This window comes from Saimiri boliviensis, chromosome 12 (genome assembly GCF_048565385.1).
Source record: "Saimiri boliviensis isolate mSaiBol1 chromosome 12, mSaiBol1.pri, whole genome shotgun sequence".
Classification (NCBI taxonomy): Eukaryota; Metazoa; Chordata; class Mammalia; order Primates; family Cebidae; genus Saimiri; species Saimiri boliviensis.
The window spans coordinates 77340781-77360183 of NC_133460.1; the positions used below are offsets into that span (position 1 = coordinate 77340781).

General features: G+C 39.8%; 1 protein-coding gene across 7 annotated transcripts in view; it reads right to left on the bottom strand.

Annotated features, from left to right (window-relative positions):
• Positions 1 to 19403, bottom strand: part of IDE (insulin degrading enzyme) — a 141220-nt gene that overhangs the window by 38624 nt on the left and 83193 nt on the right. For all 7 annotated transcript variants that reach the window (XM_074382581.1, XM_039465130.2, XM_003922391.3 and 4 more), the window contains 6 exons: positions 18726 to 18888; positions 18112 to 18204; positions 17574 to 17665; positions 16438 to 16518; positions 14136 to 14239; positions 1835 to 1937 (listed from right to left, as the gene is read on the bottom strand). In XM_074382581.1, coding sequence (XP_074238682.1) covers positions 1835 to 1937; positions 14136 to 14239; positions 16438 to 16518; positions 17574 to 17665; positions 18112 to 18204; positions 18726 to 18888 — 636 coding nt within the window. The remainder of the gene's footprint in view (positions 1 to 1834; positions 1938 to 14135; positions 14240 to 16437; positions 16519 to 17573; positions 17666 to 18111; positions 18205 to 18725; positions 18889 to 19403) is intronic.

Below are 19403 nucleotides of genomic sequence, written 5' to 3' on the forward strand. Positions count from 1 at the left end.
GCAAGCATGAGCCACCACACATGGTCTTCAGTACTTCTTAAGACCTGGCCCACACCTCTCCCAGAGGACCATGTGAACTTTTAAATGAACCAGTAGTTCAAGCACAAGGTTAAAAACAAACTTGAGATTTAGGTTGGGATTCACACAACCTGCAGGCTGGATCTGTTCCCTGCTTTGGTTCCAAAAGCTAGTGGGACAGATAATAGGCCATCGATTGTTGAACCTAATTTATAAGGCTTTTCATTTTTAAAAAAAGAGAAAAGCAACCAGCCTGGGCAGCAGATCAAGACCCTACCTATATTTAAAAAAGAAAAAAAAAAAAGCAACCAATTGCCAATAATTCTGAATTTCTGGATTCAGTAATTTGATCTCTAGCTGGTGTTGCACAGCCTTCCAGATTTTACAGTTCTATCTCAGTTCTTGCATTTGTGTCTTTTGGCACTGGAGACATTGGCCTTATTTCTTAAGTGGTATCTTTGGTTCCTAGAATGGCTGAAGAGCAAGGACTAGAAAATGTTTAGTAAATAATTTGACTACTGAGCTCCCAGACAGATGTGTTCTTAAATTCCTGGCCAGGCGCGATGGCTCATGCCTGTAATCCCAGCACTTTGGGAAGCTGAGGTGGGCAGATAACAAGGTCAAGAGATCAAGAACATCCAGGCCAACATGGAGAAACCCTGTCTCTACTAAAAATACAAAAATTAGCTGGGCGTGGTGGCACACGCCTATAATCCCAGCTACTTGAAAGGCTGAGGCAGGAGAATTGTTTGAATCTGGGAAGCGGAGGTTGCAATGGGCCAAGATCGCACCACTGTACTCCAGCCTGGTGACAGAGAAAGACTACATCTCAAAAAACAAAACAAACAAAAAACAACAAAAAATTCCCATTTAGGGCAGGTTTGTTATGGTCAGAGTCTGATGAATGAGAGGTTCTTTCTTGTTTTATGACTATTTCAGACCCAGCACTAATTCATGGAGGATCAGCTTTCCTCACAGTTCAGAGAGATGGACATTTTCACACACTAGAGAGCTTCAATTCTCTCCTTCTGCATCATGACTATGTCAGAGATCTGTGAAGTATCAGTGATGATTTTCTTTCTTAAACTAATTCCTTTTTTTAGTATGTTATTAAACAGGTACATTTAAAAAATGTCCATTATTCAAGTTTAACTAGAATCTAGTCAGAGTAAGGTTTTCTGGTATTTTCCCAGGAATAAGGGACCCAATCTCAAAGGCACATAGCCAATGAGAACCAAAAGAGAAAAAGAAAAAGTACTCGATAAGTAGTTAAGATTCACAAGCAAAATCTCGACTACTGATGAATGGGACAAAATATTGTCTTAACGTATCTGTACTGAAAATCCTAATTCCCCTATGTTGACAAAAAGAACGGTGATATAACGTGAGGCATAAAACATAGCACCTCCTGAAGTGGAAGATAGTATGAATCCTAAGGCCTGCTCTCAGCCTGTGTTCACAGCAAAACTGAAGGCTCTCTGGAGCCCATGCATTGGTCTTTCATGCTCCCTGCTTCCATCTCTTCTTGCTTTTCTGGTACCTGTGCCTGTGTACCCTGCACTTCAGTTATCTTTGATGGCATGAGGCACAACCCTGGTGGTTTGACAGACACATGAAAAGGTGGCTAGAGTACCATGTCTTCACGCAAAAGACTAAACTCCAGCTCCCTATCTACTTGTTGATTTATCTTAGGATGGTACAGACAACACTAGGTCATCAGTCTTCCACACTCTGGGGCCTTAGTTGGTGGAACTAGGGAGCTATGTTCCTGTGATTCCTCACATATTAGGCTTATTCATAGATGTGTTAACCCTACCTTGATGACTTCATCTGGTATAGCTTCTTGTTTGTACTGGGTTCCATACCATTCTTCTGTGCGATCAGTTTTTCCTTCAAAAGATTTAGAAACTATTGCAACCCTAGAGATAGAAAAAATGAACACAAAACCCTGTAAACTTATATTGTATATATAAATTTATAGAACCTGATTCATGACAATATAAATAATATCCAAGAATATGCTGGGCCTCTTAAGACCCAGCAAATCCTATAAGGCTTTAGTTCAAACAAGCAATATATGAATAAAGGTTTCTGATCATAGTCCCTGTTATCCTTTAGTTATAGTCCATTATTTCTAGTGTGAAAAACTGCTAACAGCAGAGATTCCTCTAGGTATGCCACTGACTAAAATTTAAAAAGAGTAGCTAGGGGGAAAAAAAAATGTAACAAGGTCAGTTAAAAAATAGTCCTTAAAAAAAGCAAAGAAGTTGAGGATGTGGTGGCTCACATCTGAAATCCCAGCACTTCAGGAGGTTAAGGCAGGAAAACTGCTTGAGCCCAGGAGTTCAAGAGCAACCTGGACAAAATAATGGGATCCATCTCTACAAAAAAAAAAACTTAATAATTGACAGCAGGGATGTGCCTGCACGAGGAGAGACCACTTGATGACACAGTGAGAAAGCAGCCGTCTGCAAGGCAAGGAGACAGGCATCAGATCAAACCCACCTGGCTGATGTCTTGTCTTTGGACTTCTCGCCTCTGAAATTGTGAGAAAATAAATTTCCATTGTTTAAGTAAAAAAAAAAAAAAAAAAAAAAAAACCAAAAACCAAAAAAACAAAAAACTTAATTAACCAGGTGGGGTGGCACGCACCTATAGTCCCAGCTACTTGGGAAGCTGAGGTGGGAGGATTGCTTGAGCCCAGGTATTTGAGGCTGCAGTGGGCTAGAATCACACCACTGTACTCTAGTCTGGGTGACAAATCAAAATCCTATCTATTAAAAAAAAAAAAAAAGCAAAAAAATTACTCCTTCCTAGGAATAACTCAGGTGCAGAATTAACAAGAATGACTAAGAAAAACTGCTGGCTCATCCAGAGATTTTAAAAACGTGACACACATACTCAAGAAACTTTTATTTTTACTTGCTACATTTGTGCTCTATGTTTTTTTCCTGCCAGAGACTAATATCAAATATATCTACTACAAATATACACAGGACTTCCTGCTGCTAGGGGAAAAAGGGACATGACCAAAAAATGTCTACCTTCCGGTTTATTAAAAGCTTTTTTTGGGGGCGGGGGGAGTACCAGAGCCTTGCTCTGTTACCAAGGCTCGAGTGCAGTGGCACCATATCGGCTCACTATAACCTCCGCCTCCTGGGTTCAAGCAGTTCTCCTGCCTCAGCTTCCCAAGTACCAGGGATTACAGGCACCCACCACCACACCCAGCTAATTTTTGTATTTTTTGTAGAGATGGGGTTTCCCCACGTTGGCCAGGCTGGTCCTGAACTGCTGACCTCAGGTGATCTGTCCACCTCAGTCTCCTGAAGTGCTGGGATTATAGGCATAAGCCACTGCACTTAAAAACTTTTTTGGACAGGACAATAGAAAGAGCCCAGAAGAGAAGTCAGGTGGAAGAAAATGTTCAAAGAAGGAAGGCAGAGGTAAAATGATGTCAAAAGGTAAGTGAACAAAAGATGACAAGACTAGAGGAGCAAAAGTGCTGAACCAGTGAAACGCTAAGCCATCCCTGTACAGCAGTATCACGGACATTCTGTGTCTACTGCCTTTTAATCATTGAAGTTGGAATCATTACACCCCCATCAGTGAACTTAACCAGAGGCTGGGACCAATCCTATTTTGAATCTTGTGGATTAAGGAATTCTAGCCAATTAGCTTGGGCAACTTGGCATAAAATCAGTCCTGCTATTGGTTCTACTTCTCTCTTAAGTCTCAGTTCCCAATTCAAATAACTAGGTCCATATCTGTTCCTGCTTGTTCTGACCTATACTCCCAGAGGTTTGGTTCTAGCCTCTGAATGTTGGCCTCACAGCTAAAAGCCTAGTACTTGCAATCAAAACTCCCCTCTGATGATACTCATCCATTTTCAGAATCCCGATCTCTGTTTCAAACATCTGCCCCTTCTTGGACTTACCCAACTTCAACATCTAGTAGTCTGAACTACCGTCTATTTTTTCTTCATTCTAGACAAAATATCCTACCTGGATGATTGGACTTGGTCTTGTTATCTGCTTTGGAGTAGATATCCTAAAGCTGACTTACCTGTCTGACACTATGACTGACTAGGCTTCCAGCTGTAGGTGTCCCTGATCTGGCCTATTTGCCACTAACCGCAACCAGTTCCAGAAAACATGCTAAATAAGAAATATGTTCTGCAGAAATATACAGGGGAATCGTAGGGTTTGGCAGATGAAAGACTTCTATTATTACATCTAGAAGGAAGTGATGTCTGTTGGTAGTTCAAGAATCCCTTTTGAGGTGTATGTGTATAGAGTTAACAAAAATCATACAGCTACATGAAGGGTGTATGGTGTCTCTTAAGGACATTCAATACATGATAGAGCCTATGAAGACTAAGGACAAGGAACTCAGGCTTCCACTTTTGTTGTCTCAGAGAATGAATGAATTGATTCTCAAGGAGACTTCTGAAAAATAAATATATGTAGAAGAATCTGGTAGACGGTATTCTCATCTACTCTTCATGAAACGTTTGATTTCTTTCTCTCTTTTTTTTTTTTTTTTTTTAGAGACATGGTCTCACTCTGACACCCAGGCTGGAGTGGAGTGGACTTGCGCTCTGAAACAAGAAAACCTTAAACTCAGTTCTGAGAGAGAAAGTAAAGAAGCTGCCAAGCCAGATGCTCTGGAGCATGACTATCTGACACAGAAAGCAGAGACTGAAGGCTGTGCAGTAATACTCGGGTTAAAAAAAGGAGAGAAAAAGGCAGACTTGTCAAGTACAGTCCTTTCCTTAGGGATTTGGATAGCTGTATACCAAAGTGAAGTGTATGGGTAACATTTAAAATGTTATTATAAGGAAATAGACAAGCACAGTTTCTCAGACTAGGCACAGATCAAATATCAGACTAACAAAATGAGTTATCTTTGCAGACCAAGAGTTAGTATATCATTAAGGAATTCAAGATTGAAATACACAATGAAAGGTTATGTATTAGGTAACAAAGATAGGGAAAAAAGTAACAGTAGAGACACAGTATACACATATCAAACCCATATAGATATCTATGAACCAGAGTGTGAAAGTACAGTGAAGAGCACTTGAATTAGGAGCAAAAGTCACAATAATTTAAGTAAGTACATATACCTATGGTATACACAACCACAGACAGTTCAGAAAAACTAGCACAAATGTTGTAGCATTTTAGACCATCTGCTGAAAATCTAATTATGCTAAAAAATAGTGGGTTTTTTTGCTTTTTGTTTTAAAGACAGGATCTCACTCTGCTATTAGGCTAGAGTACAGTGGTGTGATCATAGCTTACTGCAGCCTTGAACTCCTGGGCTCAAGTGATCCTCCTGCCTCAGCCTCTCAAATAGCTGGGACTACAGGCACTTACCACCATACTCAGCTAATTTTTTTTTTTTTTTTTTGGTAGAGACAAAGTCTCACCATGTTGTCCAGGCTGGTCTCAAACTCCTGGGCTCAAACAATCTTCCTGCCTTGGCCTCCCGCAGTGCTGGGATTACAGGCATAAGCCACCATGCCCGGCCCAGTTTTTTCTTTTTAATGTGGCTAGAGGGTGAGGAAAGAAAAGACTGCCAATATAGTAATGATGTGATCCTTAGAAATGAGAGAACAGGATAGGCGGGAGTGGTGGAAGGAATGCAGCTGGATGGAATCCACCTGGAAACAAAAGGTCTCTTGACTACTGACATTAAAAGGCAATATGGTTCCCAAGGAATAAATTCTCCTGAGATTTTTACAAATGATAACTGACACAGAATAGGGAAGAGACATCCAAAGAATGAGAAGAGGCTTCATAGGTATTTGCGATGTATTCAAACAGAAACAGTGGAAAGTGTACAGACCTGGAAATAAGAAACCTGGATTCTGGCAGATACTCTGAATCACTTTCTTTGAAATCTTACTAAAATCTCAGATCTAAGTTAGGCATATGCCATTTAGCCTCTCTAAACTTCAGTTTCATTAATTTTAAATTTTTCTTTCTTTTTTTTTTTTTTTGAGACAGAGTCTTGCTCTGTCGCTCAGGCTGGAGTGCAGTGGCTTGAGCTCGGCTCAGTGCAACCTCCGCCTCCTGGGTTCAAGTGATTCTCCTAGCTCAGCTTCCCGAATAGCTGGGATTACAGGTGCATGCCACCATGCCGGCTAATTTTTGTATCTTTAGTAGATATAGGTTTCACTGTGTTGGCCAGTCTGGGCTCAAACTCATGACTGTGTGATCCGCCTGCCTTGGCCTCTCAAAGTGCTGGGATTACAGGCATGAGCCACCACTCCCAGCCTTTTGGGTGTTTTTGTTTGTGTTTTTAGACACAGTCTCACTCTGTTGCCCAGGCTGGAGCACCATGGCACAATCTTGGCTCACTGCAGCCTCCGCCTCCTGGGTTCAAGTGACTCTCCTGCCTCAGCCTCCTGAGTAGCTGAGACTACAGGTGAGCACCACCACACCTGGTTAATTTTTTGTATTTTTAGTAGAGACTCGGTTTAATAATGTTGGCCAGGCTGGTCTCAAACTCCCGACCTCAACTGATCCACCTACCTTGGTCTCCCAAAGTGCTGGGATTACAGGAGTGAGCCACTGCACCTGGCCTCATTAATTTTTAAATAGGGATTCAGCTGGGCGCAGTGGCTCAAGCCTGTAATCCCAGCACTTTGGGAGGCCGAGGCAGGTGGATCACGAGGTCATGAGATCAAGAACATCCTGGTCAACATGGTGAAACCTCGTCTCTACTAAAAATACAAAAAATTAGCTGGGCATGGTGACGCACGCCTGTAATCCCAGCTACTCAGGAGACTGAGGCAGGAGAATTGCCTGAACCCAGGAGGCGGAGGTTGCGGTGAGCCAAGATCACGCCATTGCACTCCAGCCTGGGTAACAAGAGCGAAACTCCGTCTCAAAAAAATAAATAAATAAATAGGGATTCAAATTAGATGAACTCCAGCCTTCCACTAGTAAAATTCTGCACTATCATATTAAATTGGGTTTTTAAAGGATAGACAGAGAAGGAAGGTACAAAAAAAAATTTACTGATGAGACTCAAAATCAAATTTAAATAGTGACAGGAAGGCTAAAGTGCTAAAGGAATTGAGGCTCATGAAAAATGCTAAAAAAATTTTTTTTTTTTTTTAGATGGCGTTTCGCTCTTGTTACCCAGGCTGGAGTGCAATGGCACAATCTCAGCTCACCACAACCTCCACCTCCTGGGTTCAAGCAATTCTCCTGCCTCAGCCTCCCGAGTAGCTGGGACTACAGGTACGTGCCACCATGCCCAGCTAATTTTTGTATTTTTAGTAGAGACGGGGTTTCACCTTGTTGACTAGAATGGTCTCGATCTCTTGACCTCGTGATCCACCTGCCTCGGCCTCCCAAAGCACTGGGATTATAGGCGTGAGCCACCTTGCCCGGCCAAAAACCATTTTTTTAAAGTGGTTTTTTTTGTTTTGAGAGAGAGTCTTGCTCTATCTCCCAGGCTGGAGTGCAGAGGCATGTTATCGGCTCACTTGCAACCTCTACCTCCCAGGTTCAAGCAATTCTTACACCCCAGACTGCTGAGTAGCTGGGATTACAGGCATGCACCACTGTGCCCAGCTAATTTTTGTATTTTTAGTAGATATGGGGTTTCACCATGTTGGCCAGGCTGGTCTTGAACATCTTGACCTCAGGTGATCTGCCCGCCTCCACTTCCCAAAGTTCTGGGATTACAGGCGTGAGCCACCACATGCGGCTTAAAGTGTTTCTTTTTTCTTAGTAACTTTTTTTTTTTTTTTTGAGACAGAGTCACACTTTTTTATTTTTATTTTTATTTTTTTTTAAGACAAGAGTCTCCCACTGTTGCCCAGGCTGTAGTGCAGTGGCATGATCTCCGCTCACTGCAATCTCCGCCTCTTGGGTTCAAGCAATTCTCCTGCCTCAGCCTCCGGAGTAGTTGGGACTACAGCTGTGTGTCACCAGGTCCAGCTAATTTTTTTTGTATTTTTAGTAGAGACAGGGTTTCACCATGTTGGCCAGGATGGTCTCGATCTCCTGACCTCGCGATCTGCCCGCCCTGGCCTCCCAAAGTGCTGGGACTACAGGCGTGAGCCACCTTGCCTGGCCATTTTTTTTTTTTTTTTTTTTTTTTTTTTAAGAGACAGGGTCTCTCTATGTTGCCTAGGCTGGAGTGCAGTAGCTATTCACAGGAGCAATACCATGATTGATCAGCATGGTAGTGTTGACCTGCTCTGACCTGGGCTGGTTCACCTTCCTTAGGCAACCTGGTGGCCCCCTGCTCCTGGGAGGTCACCATATTGATGCCAAACTTAGTGTGGACACTTGATCGACACAGCACATTACAGTCTAGAACTCCTGGGCTCAAGCTATCCTCCCAACTCAGCCTCCCGAGTAGCTGGGACTAAAGGCATGTGCCACCACACCAGGCAAGTGTTTCTTCAAGTAAGAAAAAAAATCAAGCAAGATTAGACTTAAAGTTTAGAAAATTCAATCAACTTTTATTGAGTTCTTACCAGGTCAAATTCTGGGAAAAACAAAATATAGTTCCTATCTAGAAGAAACTCATAATTTCATAGGACACAAGACCTATAGCAAAATGTAATGAGTTAATCTCATGTTAACAGATGGCAGGACTACTCCTCTTTTATTCACCTTGTCTTTGAAAGAAACATGGGTCTTTAAACTATACACAGAAAAAAGAAGTTGAAGATCGCTGAGTGAGCTAAGTATGACATCACATCTCCGGCCAGGTGCGGTGGCTCAGACCTGTAATCTCAGGTGAGCTGGGTGGACCACTTTGAGGTCAGGAGTTCAAGACCAGCCTGGCCAATATGGTGAAACCCCATCTCTACTAATAATACAAAAATTAGCTGGGCGTGGTGATAGGTACCTGTAATGCCAGATACTCAAGAGGCTGAGGAAGGAGAATCCCTTGAACCCAGGAGGCAGAGCTGCAGTGAGCCAAGATTGTGCCACTGCACTTCAGCCTGGGCAACATAGCAAGACTCTGTCTCAGAAAAAAAAGAAAAGAAAAGAAATCACATGTTCAAACACAGATGAGTCACAATTTTTAATGCTTAGGCAACTACCAAATCCTAATAGAATTATTGTCCATCACCTTTTAGAAATGCTGGAGAACACGAGATGAGGCAGAAGACTGAAGATGGAGATAGGTAAATGCTATAACTTTCAAAAAGAAAAAAGTAGTGGAGCCTGAACACCATAAGCCAGCGGATTAGCATTGATTCCCTAACAAAATTCTACAGTTAACTGTCAGACTGTCAAACATTTAGACAGGAAGACTGTTATCGCTAGTACCTTCATGGATTAGTCAAGGATAACTTCTCCCAAATGAATGGAATTATTTATGAATAAAGGAATGCATGTGACAAAGACTACAGCTGTCTTTGCAGATTTAATATGGTAAAATAGGCACCAAATGATAAGATCGGGGGCGGTGGGTGACAATGATCATGGAATAATAATAGGTAAACACCTTTGAACACGTAATCAAGTCTCAACACTCAAAACAATTTTCTAACAATTAAGACTGGCAAAAATGAAACTGGCTACCTTGATATTTAATGAGTTCTCCATCCTTGGAAGAATTTACACTGAAGCTGGTAACTACTTAGCTGGGATGCAGAACAGATACATGGTACCATGCTACACCATTTTATATAAGGGACTTGAGCACCTCAGATTTTGATAGATATCCATGATATCTTGGAACCAATCCCCCGGAGACATGGAGAGTCAAGTGTATACCTAACAGGAATTGGATTAAATGACCTCTAAGGTTCCTTTCATTCTTTTTTTTTTTTTTTTTTTTTTTTTTGAGGTGGAGTCTCACTCTGTCACCCAGGCTGGAGTGCAGTGGCTTGATCTCAGCTCACTGCAACCTCTGCCTCCAGGTTCAAGCAATTCTCTGGCCTCAGCCTCCCCAGTAGCTGGGACTATAGACATGTGCCACCACATCTGGCTAATTTTGTATTTTTAGTAGATATGGGTTTTCACCATGTTGGCCAGACTGGTCTTAAACTGACCTCGTGATCTACCTGCGTCAGCCTCCCAAAGTGCTGAGATTACAGGCATGAGCCACTGCGCCCAGTTGGTTCCTTCCATTCTTAAGAGTTTCCTGTTTATTTCCCTACCTGGTGGAATGTTAAACTTGTCTCACTGGATATTAAAGAAGGTAATCTTACCCTTGAGCCACCCTAGTCTGGCCTGGCAGCTGGCAACACTATCCCAGGCTGTTTTGCACTATGTATCACTGACCTACTGCAGTTACAATTATAACAGTCACAGAGACCAATCCTGTAGAGGAAAAGTGCTAAAACTTTAAATGTGAGAGTAAAAAGAGGTATTTAACTCTAATTGCATAAGATATCAAATTTAGAAATATGCAATTTCAAAAGTAAAACATATGCTCTAGCAAATGCACTCCTACAAAGTGTTGCTGGGTCAATTATTGGCTCTAGAACAGCAAGAATTATAATTTAAATCATGGTTTTTCTTACAAAAAAAGCACATCTTTATTGTATGGCATAATCTTAATATAGCATTAGCTTGCGTTTGTACAACACTTTTCGACTTTGCTAAATCATTTTACATCGTATAGATAAAGCACTATTCCCATTTTGCACATGAGCAGGGCTCAAGGAAATTAAATGAGAGCCAGTATTCATGACATTTTATGAAGTTAACTTTTCACAGCTGGGCGCAGTGGCTCACGCCTGTAATCCCAGCACTTTGGGAGGCTGAGGTGGGTGGATCACGAGGTCAAGATATCAAGACCATCTGGCTAATATAGTGAAACCCCGTCTCTACTAAAAATACAAAAACTAGCTAGGCATGGTGGCGTGCGCCTGTAGTCCCAGCTACTCGGGGGGCTGAGGCAGGAGAACCGCTTGAACCTGGGAGGTGGAGGTTGCTGTAAGCTGAGATCCTGCCATTGCACTCCAGCCTGGGTGACGAGACTAAAACTCCATCTCAAAAAAAATAAAATAAAATAAAATTATACAGGCATAGTGGCTTGCATCTGTAGTCCCAGCTACTCAGGAAGCTGAGGCAGGAGAATCACTTAAGCCCAAGAGGTCAAGGCTGCAGTAAGCTCTGATCCCGCGACTACACGCCAGCCTGGGTGACAATGCAAGACCCTGTCTTTAAATAAATAAAGACAAAGAAGAAAAAGAAAAAAAGCCTACCAGGATTTTGGTTATGGTTACATTAAGTCTATGAATCAGATTGGAGAGAACTAACATATTAATAATATCAAGTCTCCTAATTTATGAATATACTATGCTTCTCCATTTATTTAGGTCTTCTTTCATTTTTCTTGGCTACTGTTTGCTCTCTTCTACTGTTCTTAGTTTTTTATGTGGAGGTCTTGCTTATCTTTGGTTAAACTCATTCCTAGTAATGTTATGTTTTTGTTGCCACTGCCAATATTTCTTTTAATTTTCTATTTTTTTGTTGCTATATATAGAGATGCACTTAATTTTTGTACATTGACCTTCCCACCTGTGACTGCGCTGGATTCACTTATTAGTTCCAGATTTTTGCATGGGAAAGAAGATTCCTTACGATTTTCTACATATGTAACCATGTTATTGGTACATATATCAATTTAAACCATTTATATTATGTGAACTGTATCTCCCCATCCCCCAATAGACTACATTAGGCATAAATAAAATATTAGGTTATACAAATATTTAATTTAGAATTTTCTCTGTTGTTCACTGAGTGGAAAAGGAAAGATTTCTTTATTTTTCAATTCCTCAGTAGTTAAATTATCTAGAGTTGAAAAACAGCATTTGCTGTTAAAGGCAGAATGATCAACTCACCAATCTCTAATGAACTCAAAGCTTTCAGTAACTTCCTCTAATTTTTCAACATGATTTTCTGTATCATAATCAATTCTTGAGTAATTAAGGATTAGGCAACAATTGGAGGCTTAAAATATTGGTAAGAAACTGAGTAGGAAACATTGTAACCTGTTATGACTGGGTACATCAAACCAGAAATTTAATTTCTACATAATTTCATGTTATTTTCATTGAAAAAAACTTCTAAATTTTGACCCTTAATATGTATTTTAAACCTCAAAACCATGGTATCTTATTCCAATTTAAAAATTCTAGGCTCATCAAAAAATAATAAGTTTTAAAAAAAGAGGAAAAAGAAAAGAAGAAATTTTAGGCTGAGCACAGTGGCTCGTGGCATAATCCTAGCAATTTGGGAGGCTGAGCTGGATTGTTTGAGGCCAGGAGTTTGAGATCAGCCTGGGCAACACAGTGAGATGCTATCTCTATAAAAAATTGTTCCCGAAGTTAGATAATTATCTGTTCTCACCCAAACACTCTATCATAACGTAAAATATTACTAAAACTTTTAAACATAGAGATGGGATTTCACTATGTTGCTCAGGCTGGTCTTGAACTCCTAGGCTCAAGTGATCCTCCTGCCTTGGCTTCCCAAAAAACAGAATATTTAACTGAATCCTAGCATGAGATCAGGTAAAATCTGGCTAACAGTATTTCTTAGAAGAAAGTCATCAACCACCTAGAAGTGACAATAGCTAGGCCAAGCCCACCTGAACATTAGAAGACATTAATTATTGTTCTCAACCTAAATAGTATAGTGAAAATCATACAGATGCAATGATAGCTAATGAATCTTTGATAATATGTCTGGAAAAGTTCAAACCATGGTAACTAGGAAAAGACTCTGATAGGACAGTTCTGTCAAAAAGTTTTTTTTTTTTTTTTTGAGACAGTTTTGTTCTTGTTGCCCAGGCTGGAAGTGTAATGGCGCTATCTTAGCTCACTGCAACCTCCTCCTCCCAAGTTCAAGTGATTCTCCCAAGCAGCTGGGATTACAGGCATGCGCCACCACACCTGGTTAATTGTGTATTTTTAGTAGAGATGGGGTTTCTCCATGTTCGTCAGGCTGGTCTCAAACTCCTGACCTCAGGTGATGAGCCCACCTCAGCCTCTCAAAGTTCCAGGATTACAAGTGTGAGCCACTGCGCCCAACCCAAAAAGACTTTTTCTTCGAAAAGTTCTATCATATTGTTTATTTTATTCATAAAACAACTGTTCCAAAAAGCATGTTTTCTCAATCACCAAATTGCCAGAATTTCAAAAATACTTCCCTAGCAGAAGAGAAAAATTAAAAATGTAAAATGCATCATTCAATTATATTTGTTCTATCATTTGACTTTAGAAAACATAGATGAAATTCAGTTTTAAGGAAGGACTATCATGTTGTGGCTCATAAGCACTTTAGTGACTATTTTCCTCTAGCAAGAATAGCTCTGCTACTGTTAAGAGTCTGAACTTCTGATTTCCTGGTTGACCACTGGTCAATCAGGAGGATTCTGAGATTGCAATCTTTACTGTGGCTTAAGCAAAAAAGGGTGCTTTCACTTGCTTATATGAGTTAGACAGGTGGGCTTATACTTTGGGGCTCCGAGTTAGAATAAAGCCAGGTTAAGACAGTTTATTATTCTATTTTATTTCTGATAACAAAATTATATATATTTGTTTGTTTTCTGAGACAGTTTTGCTCTTGGTTGCTCAGGCTGGAGTGCAATGGTGTGATCTCGGTTCACCACAACCTACCTCCACCTCCCAGGTTCAAGTGATTCTCCTGCCTAAGCCTCCTGAGTAGCTGGGAGGGATTACAGGCATGTGCCACCACACCCAGCTAATCTTGTATTTTTAGCAGAGATGGGGTTTCTCCTTGTTGGTCAAGCTGGCCTCAAACTCCTGACCTCAAGGGATCCGCCCAACTCAGCCTCCCAAAGTGCTAGGATTACATGTATGAACCACCATGCCCAGCCTTATATTTGTTTTTAAAAATGTCCTCATCTTTTAGAGATACTGCCTCAATATAATCCAGGGTAGAAGGAGGATGACTGAAGAGGGATGGGTATAGATTAAAAAACTGGCCATGTATTAATGGTTGAGGCTTGGTGTTGCTTCATTATACTATTCTCTACTTTTGTAATCATGCTTGATAAAATGTTTAAAAGCATTTTATTCACAATTTCAAATTTTTCAGATTCTAGTTATTATTGAAATTTTAGTGTATAATAGTAAAATCTGTATGGTGACTCACCGGACATTTTCTGGTCTGAGTTTATCGAGAACCATCTCTATTAAGTCAGGTCTAAATTCCTCCAGTAAATATTCCGCTGTTAGCACCTCTTCTAGGGGATAATACTTTAAAAAAGGAAAATATAAATAAATAAAATATACAAGGCTACTAAAGAGTTTAATTTATTAAAGCAGATATGTAACACATTGAATTCATTACTGTACACTCTTTCTCCCTTCAATTAAATTGTACTCCATTGGAAAAATTTTCTGTCACCCTAAATTGTTTTTTCTTTCCTACCACATTGTTAAGCAGTTTCATATTGTTTGATGATTCTGCCAAATATACTGTTAATCCCAAACATACTTACATTATATAGCGCAAAATCACATTTCTTTCAGGGAAAACCATGAATATTTCTGGTTAAAAACTGAATAGTTGTTAATGAAGAAAATTTGATAGTGAAATTCTGACACCTACAGGATTTTTAATACAAAGTACACACATTTTTATGAACAGAATTTCCTCTTAAATTTCTATGAAAGAAATTAGACAAACATTTAGAAAGCTGTTGCGGAAAAAAATTGCTTCTATTTTTGGCCAGTGTAGAAAAATAATGCAGAAGATGCTTCTTGGTAAGAGCAACTTCCAATATACTGAGACACACTGACTGATTCATTCATTCAATAAATATTTAATGAACATCTACTCTGTGCCAGGCACTGTTCCATGAACTATGGATACAACAGTAGGTAAGACACATTAAATCCTTTGTCCTCCAAGAGGTACACAGACATTCTAATTGGGAGGGAGGCAGACAATAAATAAATATTGTAATTTTAGTGACAGGTGCTACGAAAACAATAAAAAAAATACGGCAGGGGCATTATTTCAGATTGGGAGGTCAGAGAAGTTCTCTCTGAGGAGAAGAAATCTGAGTGGAGACTCAAATGATAAGAACCTAGTCAGGTACCGGGCGCGGTGGCTCAAGCCTGTAATCCCAGCACTTTGGGAGGCCGAGGCGGGTGGATCACGAGGTCAAGAGATCAAGACCATCCTGGTCAACATGGTGAAACCCCGTCTCTACTAAAAATACAAAAAAATTAGCTGGGCATGCTGGCACGTGCTTGTAATCCCAGCTACTCAGGAGGCTGAGGCAGGAGAATCGCCTGAACCCAGGAGGCAGAGATTGTGGTGAGCCGAGATCGCCCCATTGCACTCCAGCCTGGGTAATAAGAGTGAAACTCCATCTCAAAAAAAAAAAAAAAAAGAACCTAGTCAGACAAAGACCAGATAGAAGAGTGTTTCATGTAGAAAAAATAGCAATGGAAAGAACTTAAGAGGGTGGAATAAACCTAATGCTTGAAAATTAGAGAGCCAGTACAGGTGGACTGGAATGCAAATGGGAGAGGTAGGTTGGACAGTGGTATGGAAGATGGCCAGACAGGCTGGGGCTACATCACTTTGTAGACCAAGGAAAAATCTGCATTTTATGCCAGTTCTGTTGGGAAACCACTGAAGGAATTTAAACAGAGGAGTGAAACATTAAGATTTTAGTTTTCAAAAGATCACTGAAGCTGGAAAAATAAACTATAATGGGGACCAAGAGGAAAATAGGGATCCCAGGTCAAAGACTATTATCATGGTAGCCCAAGAAAGAAATAATGATAGCTGAGACTAGGATGGTAGCAATGGAAATTTTAAAAAGTAAATAACTGATAGCTTTCACACAGTAGCACTTGACATGCTATAGAACTGAAATATATTTAAAGCCAATAAGCAAAATGCCTACTTAATAAAAATATGCAAAATAAATTGCAGGATTATGAAAATTAAGAATTTAAACATATCTTGACTTCTAAATTTGCCCTGTTGCTACAAAGTTTAAAGTTTTGTTTTTTTTTTTTTGTTTTTTTTTTTTGAGATGGAGTTTCGCTCTTGTTACCCAGGCTGGAGTGCAATGGCGCGATCTCGGCTCACCACAACCTCCGCCTCCTGGGTTCAGGCAATTCTCCTGCCTCAGCCTCCTGAGTAGCTGGGATTACAGGCACGCGCCACCATGCCCAGCTAATTTTTTGTATTTTAGTAGAGACGGGGTTTCACCATGTTGACCTGGATGGTCTCGATATCTTGACCTTGTGATCCACCTGCCTCGGCCTCCCAAAGTGCTGGGATTACAGGCTTGAGCCACCACGCCCGGCTCAAAGTTTAAAGTTTTATACTTCAGCTTCAATTTCAATAACTTATTACTGAAAATAATATACGCAAGATTGCTGAAATACTCTATACACCAATGTATACAGTAAAATGACAACAAACTTACATGCAATATTCCTGCAATCTTAGATGTATAGCCCCGTGGCCTCTCTTTGTCTTTAAACCTAAAAGCAACAGCATTCAAGTCCTAAAACAGAAAATAAATCCAATTAGATATGTCCGACATTACTTAGAAACTTTTTTTTAGGTGTTTGACTTGCACTATAAACTTCCTACTCCATATTTAACTTTATCAGACTTTCTGAAAAAATGGCTATGCTTGAATTAGAAATGTATAGAATATTTTTAAAAATTTCTTAATGTGTATAAAATTTAATCCATCAACCTAGGCTTAAAACCAAAAGCAAAATAGTTGAACAATTTTTGGTGAAAATAAGAAATACAGGATATGATTCTATAGCCTAAGTTGTTTAAACTGGTAGCCAAAGAATTTAGAAAAACTGTGTGAAAGAACCATGTGAGATTCAACAATTCCACCATAGATGATTTTCGTGACTCATTCAGAAAACAGCACACAGAGTAGGAGTTATTATCATACTTTTCAGAAGCAGAGAGATTATACCTTTAAACTTTTATCTAGTTAAAGAAGATGTCTCTCATCCTAAAGTACATTTGAGAATGTTGATAGGCTTTAAATATAAAGTAAATGTTTTTAAAAACCCTTTTTAAAAAGGCTTTTAAAAATTTGAAAGACAAACATCATTTGTTTTATGCAAAAGAAAAAAAGCCAGGCTCTTCCCATACATACATAATAAAATCACTTTTAAGAACACAATCATACATAAAGCAATTCATTACTTCTTAGAGAGTTTGCTACAGATTTAAAGATCTGAAAATGACAGAGCTCATGCAGCTTCAGGCAGGGAGCAGCATAATCCCTGACAGATTCCAGCTTAAGAAACTGCTGGTTTTCTTCTGAGGGATGGAAAAGCAATTTGATTTCTTCCCTTTTCCATCCTAAAAAGAGCTACATGATGCCTTACCCCTTAGTTGTGCCCCAAATAGCAAATCAGACTAGTACAACTAAGCCTTAACTAATACTATTATACATTGCAAAATTTTAGAGTTCAATTAGGAAAAAAACTTTAAAAATTTAACTGGGCGTTACATTTAAATTAATTCACATGTATTTGTTCTTGAAAAATAGATTCCTTAAGAAAAATTTTGGTGAAACAAAAGTACCTTGCACTCTTGGAAAACCCATTCTTGAGGTCCTTCTGCACGTAACTTCTGAATGTATTGAAACATGTGCAAAATTATATCTTCAACATGTACTGGAAAAAAGGGGCACACTTAAAAACCATTCAGTCCTTGAATCCTTCAAAGCAGTGAGCTCACTCCTAAGGTAAAGTCAGGTAAGCGGAAGATGGTCCCTCTTAGAAAATGGAGTCCTCACCTCCCTGAGACTGGTTTTAGGTGTCCCACACACATGGCCCTCTGGGCTCAGGGATATGTGACAGAAAGGGTGCTGGGATAGTAAATGAGCAAATAAAAAGCCAAGTATACGTTTAACAAGTGCAACATAATGATCAGTTAAGGGAGAGAAGAATCATCCATGAAACAAAGGCCAACTTACATATGAAAAATACAACAGATAAGTTGTATGAATTAAAATGTTATATCTTTCAACATAAACAACAGATTCACAGCATGAAGAAGTTAAAAAACATCACAGAAAGCAAATTTTCATTCAAAAGCAAAAAGGTGAATCAATACTTACACAATCCTTCCTCAGTCAAGTCCACATTAATGATAAAAAACATAAAACCTCGGGCTCCTTCCTTCTGCCCACCAACAAGAGTATTAACCCAGCCTGCAACATTCAAAGGAAATCACCATGATTGAATGCATGTGTGGCTTCTTTCAAGATAAGAAAAATTTTAAAAATTTATACTGTATGTTTCTAAGATATCAGAATGAACCTCTTACAAAAAAGATTGGGGGAAAAAAATCAGTTCAGAAAAGCAGTTTCAGATGCTGCAGAAGTGGGGGCTTTCCTGAAGATTCCTCAAATCAATTCCCAATCCAGAGTAGCCTACTGGCTGGGCATAGTGGCTCACCCCTGTAATCCCAGCACTCTGGGAGGCCAAGGCAGGTGGATTGCTTGAGACCAGGAGTTTGAGAACAGCCTGGGCAAAATGGCAAAACCTCATCTCTATCTAAATAAGGGAGGGAAAAAAAAAACAAAAGCATCCCAGCAACCACCACCTCACTCACTAACCCAAAATGCTCTCATCTGAGACTATTCCTTCATAGAATAATATTCAGAAGAAAATGAGAGCCAGAGTGAAAAGATGTGGTGGACACTCAGAAGCTGCTGCCCAGAAGACTTACCCTTTGATTTAAGTTCTGATAACAGACTTCCAGGACCTTCATGCCCAATGAGATGACCAAGATAATGACCAGGATTTGATTTGTAGTATTTCTGAAGGTCAGGTATGGGAAATGTCACATAGAGATTCCTAATATCTTTAATGGGTACTATTTTGTAAAGTTGCTGAAGAAAACAAATCACAGAGATTAGCTATACACAACTCCTACTGAAGAAAATATTTCTAAACTATGAAGAATCATGATTTTTGTGCAAGAATCCCAAATTTAAGAGCAAATCAACTGCCACAGAAAATCACACACTGACCACCAAGAAAAAATGACTTAGCACTCTTTTAGTGGAATTTCATTACAGTTGGTATATAGTCCATGTTTTACCCCCTGAATTATGCAGCTAAATATTAATGGCTTTGAATGCTTATCTTCAGGTACTGGGTAACAGTTTCAACAGTCAATGTTAAGACTACAGTTACCAAAACTACTTTTAACATGTAAAGACCAGAACATATTGACATGTTTTTGGTGATTCATGATCCTAATAAATGTGAGATTGATCTGATTATCCTGACAAATATTTAAAACCACAAAGGGGCCGGGTGCGGTGGATCACACCCGAAATTCCAGCACTCTGGGAGGCCGAGGCAGGCAGATCACCTGAGGTCTGGAGTTTGACCTTAGCCT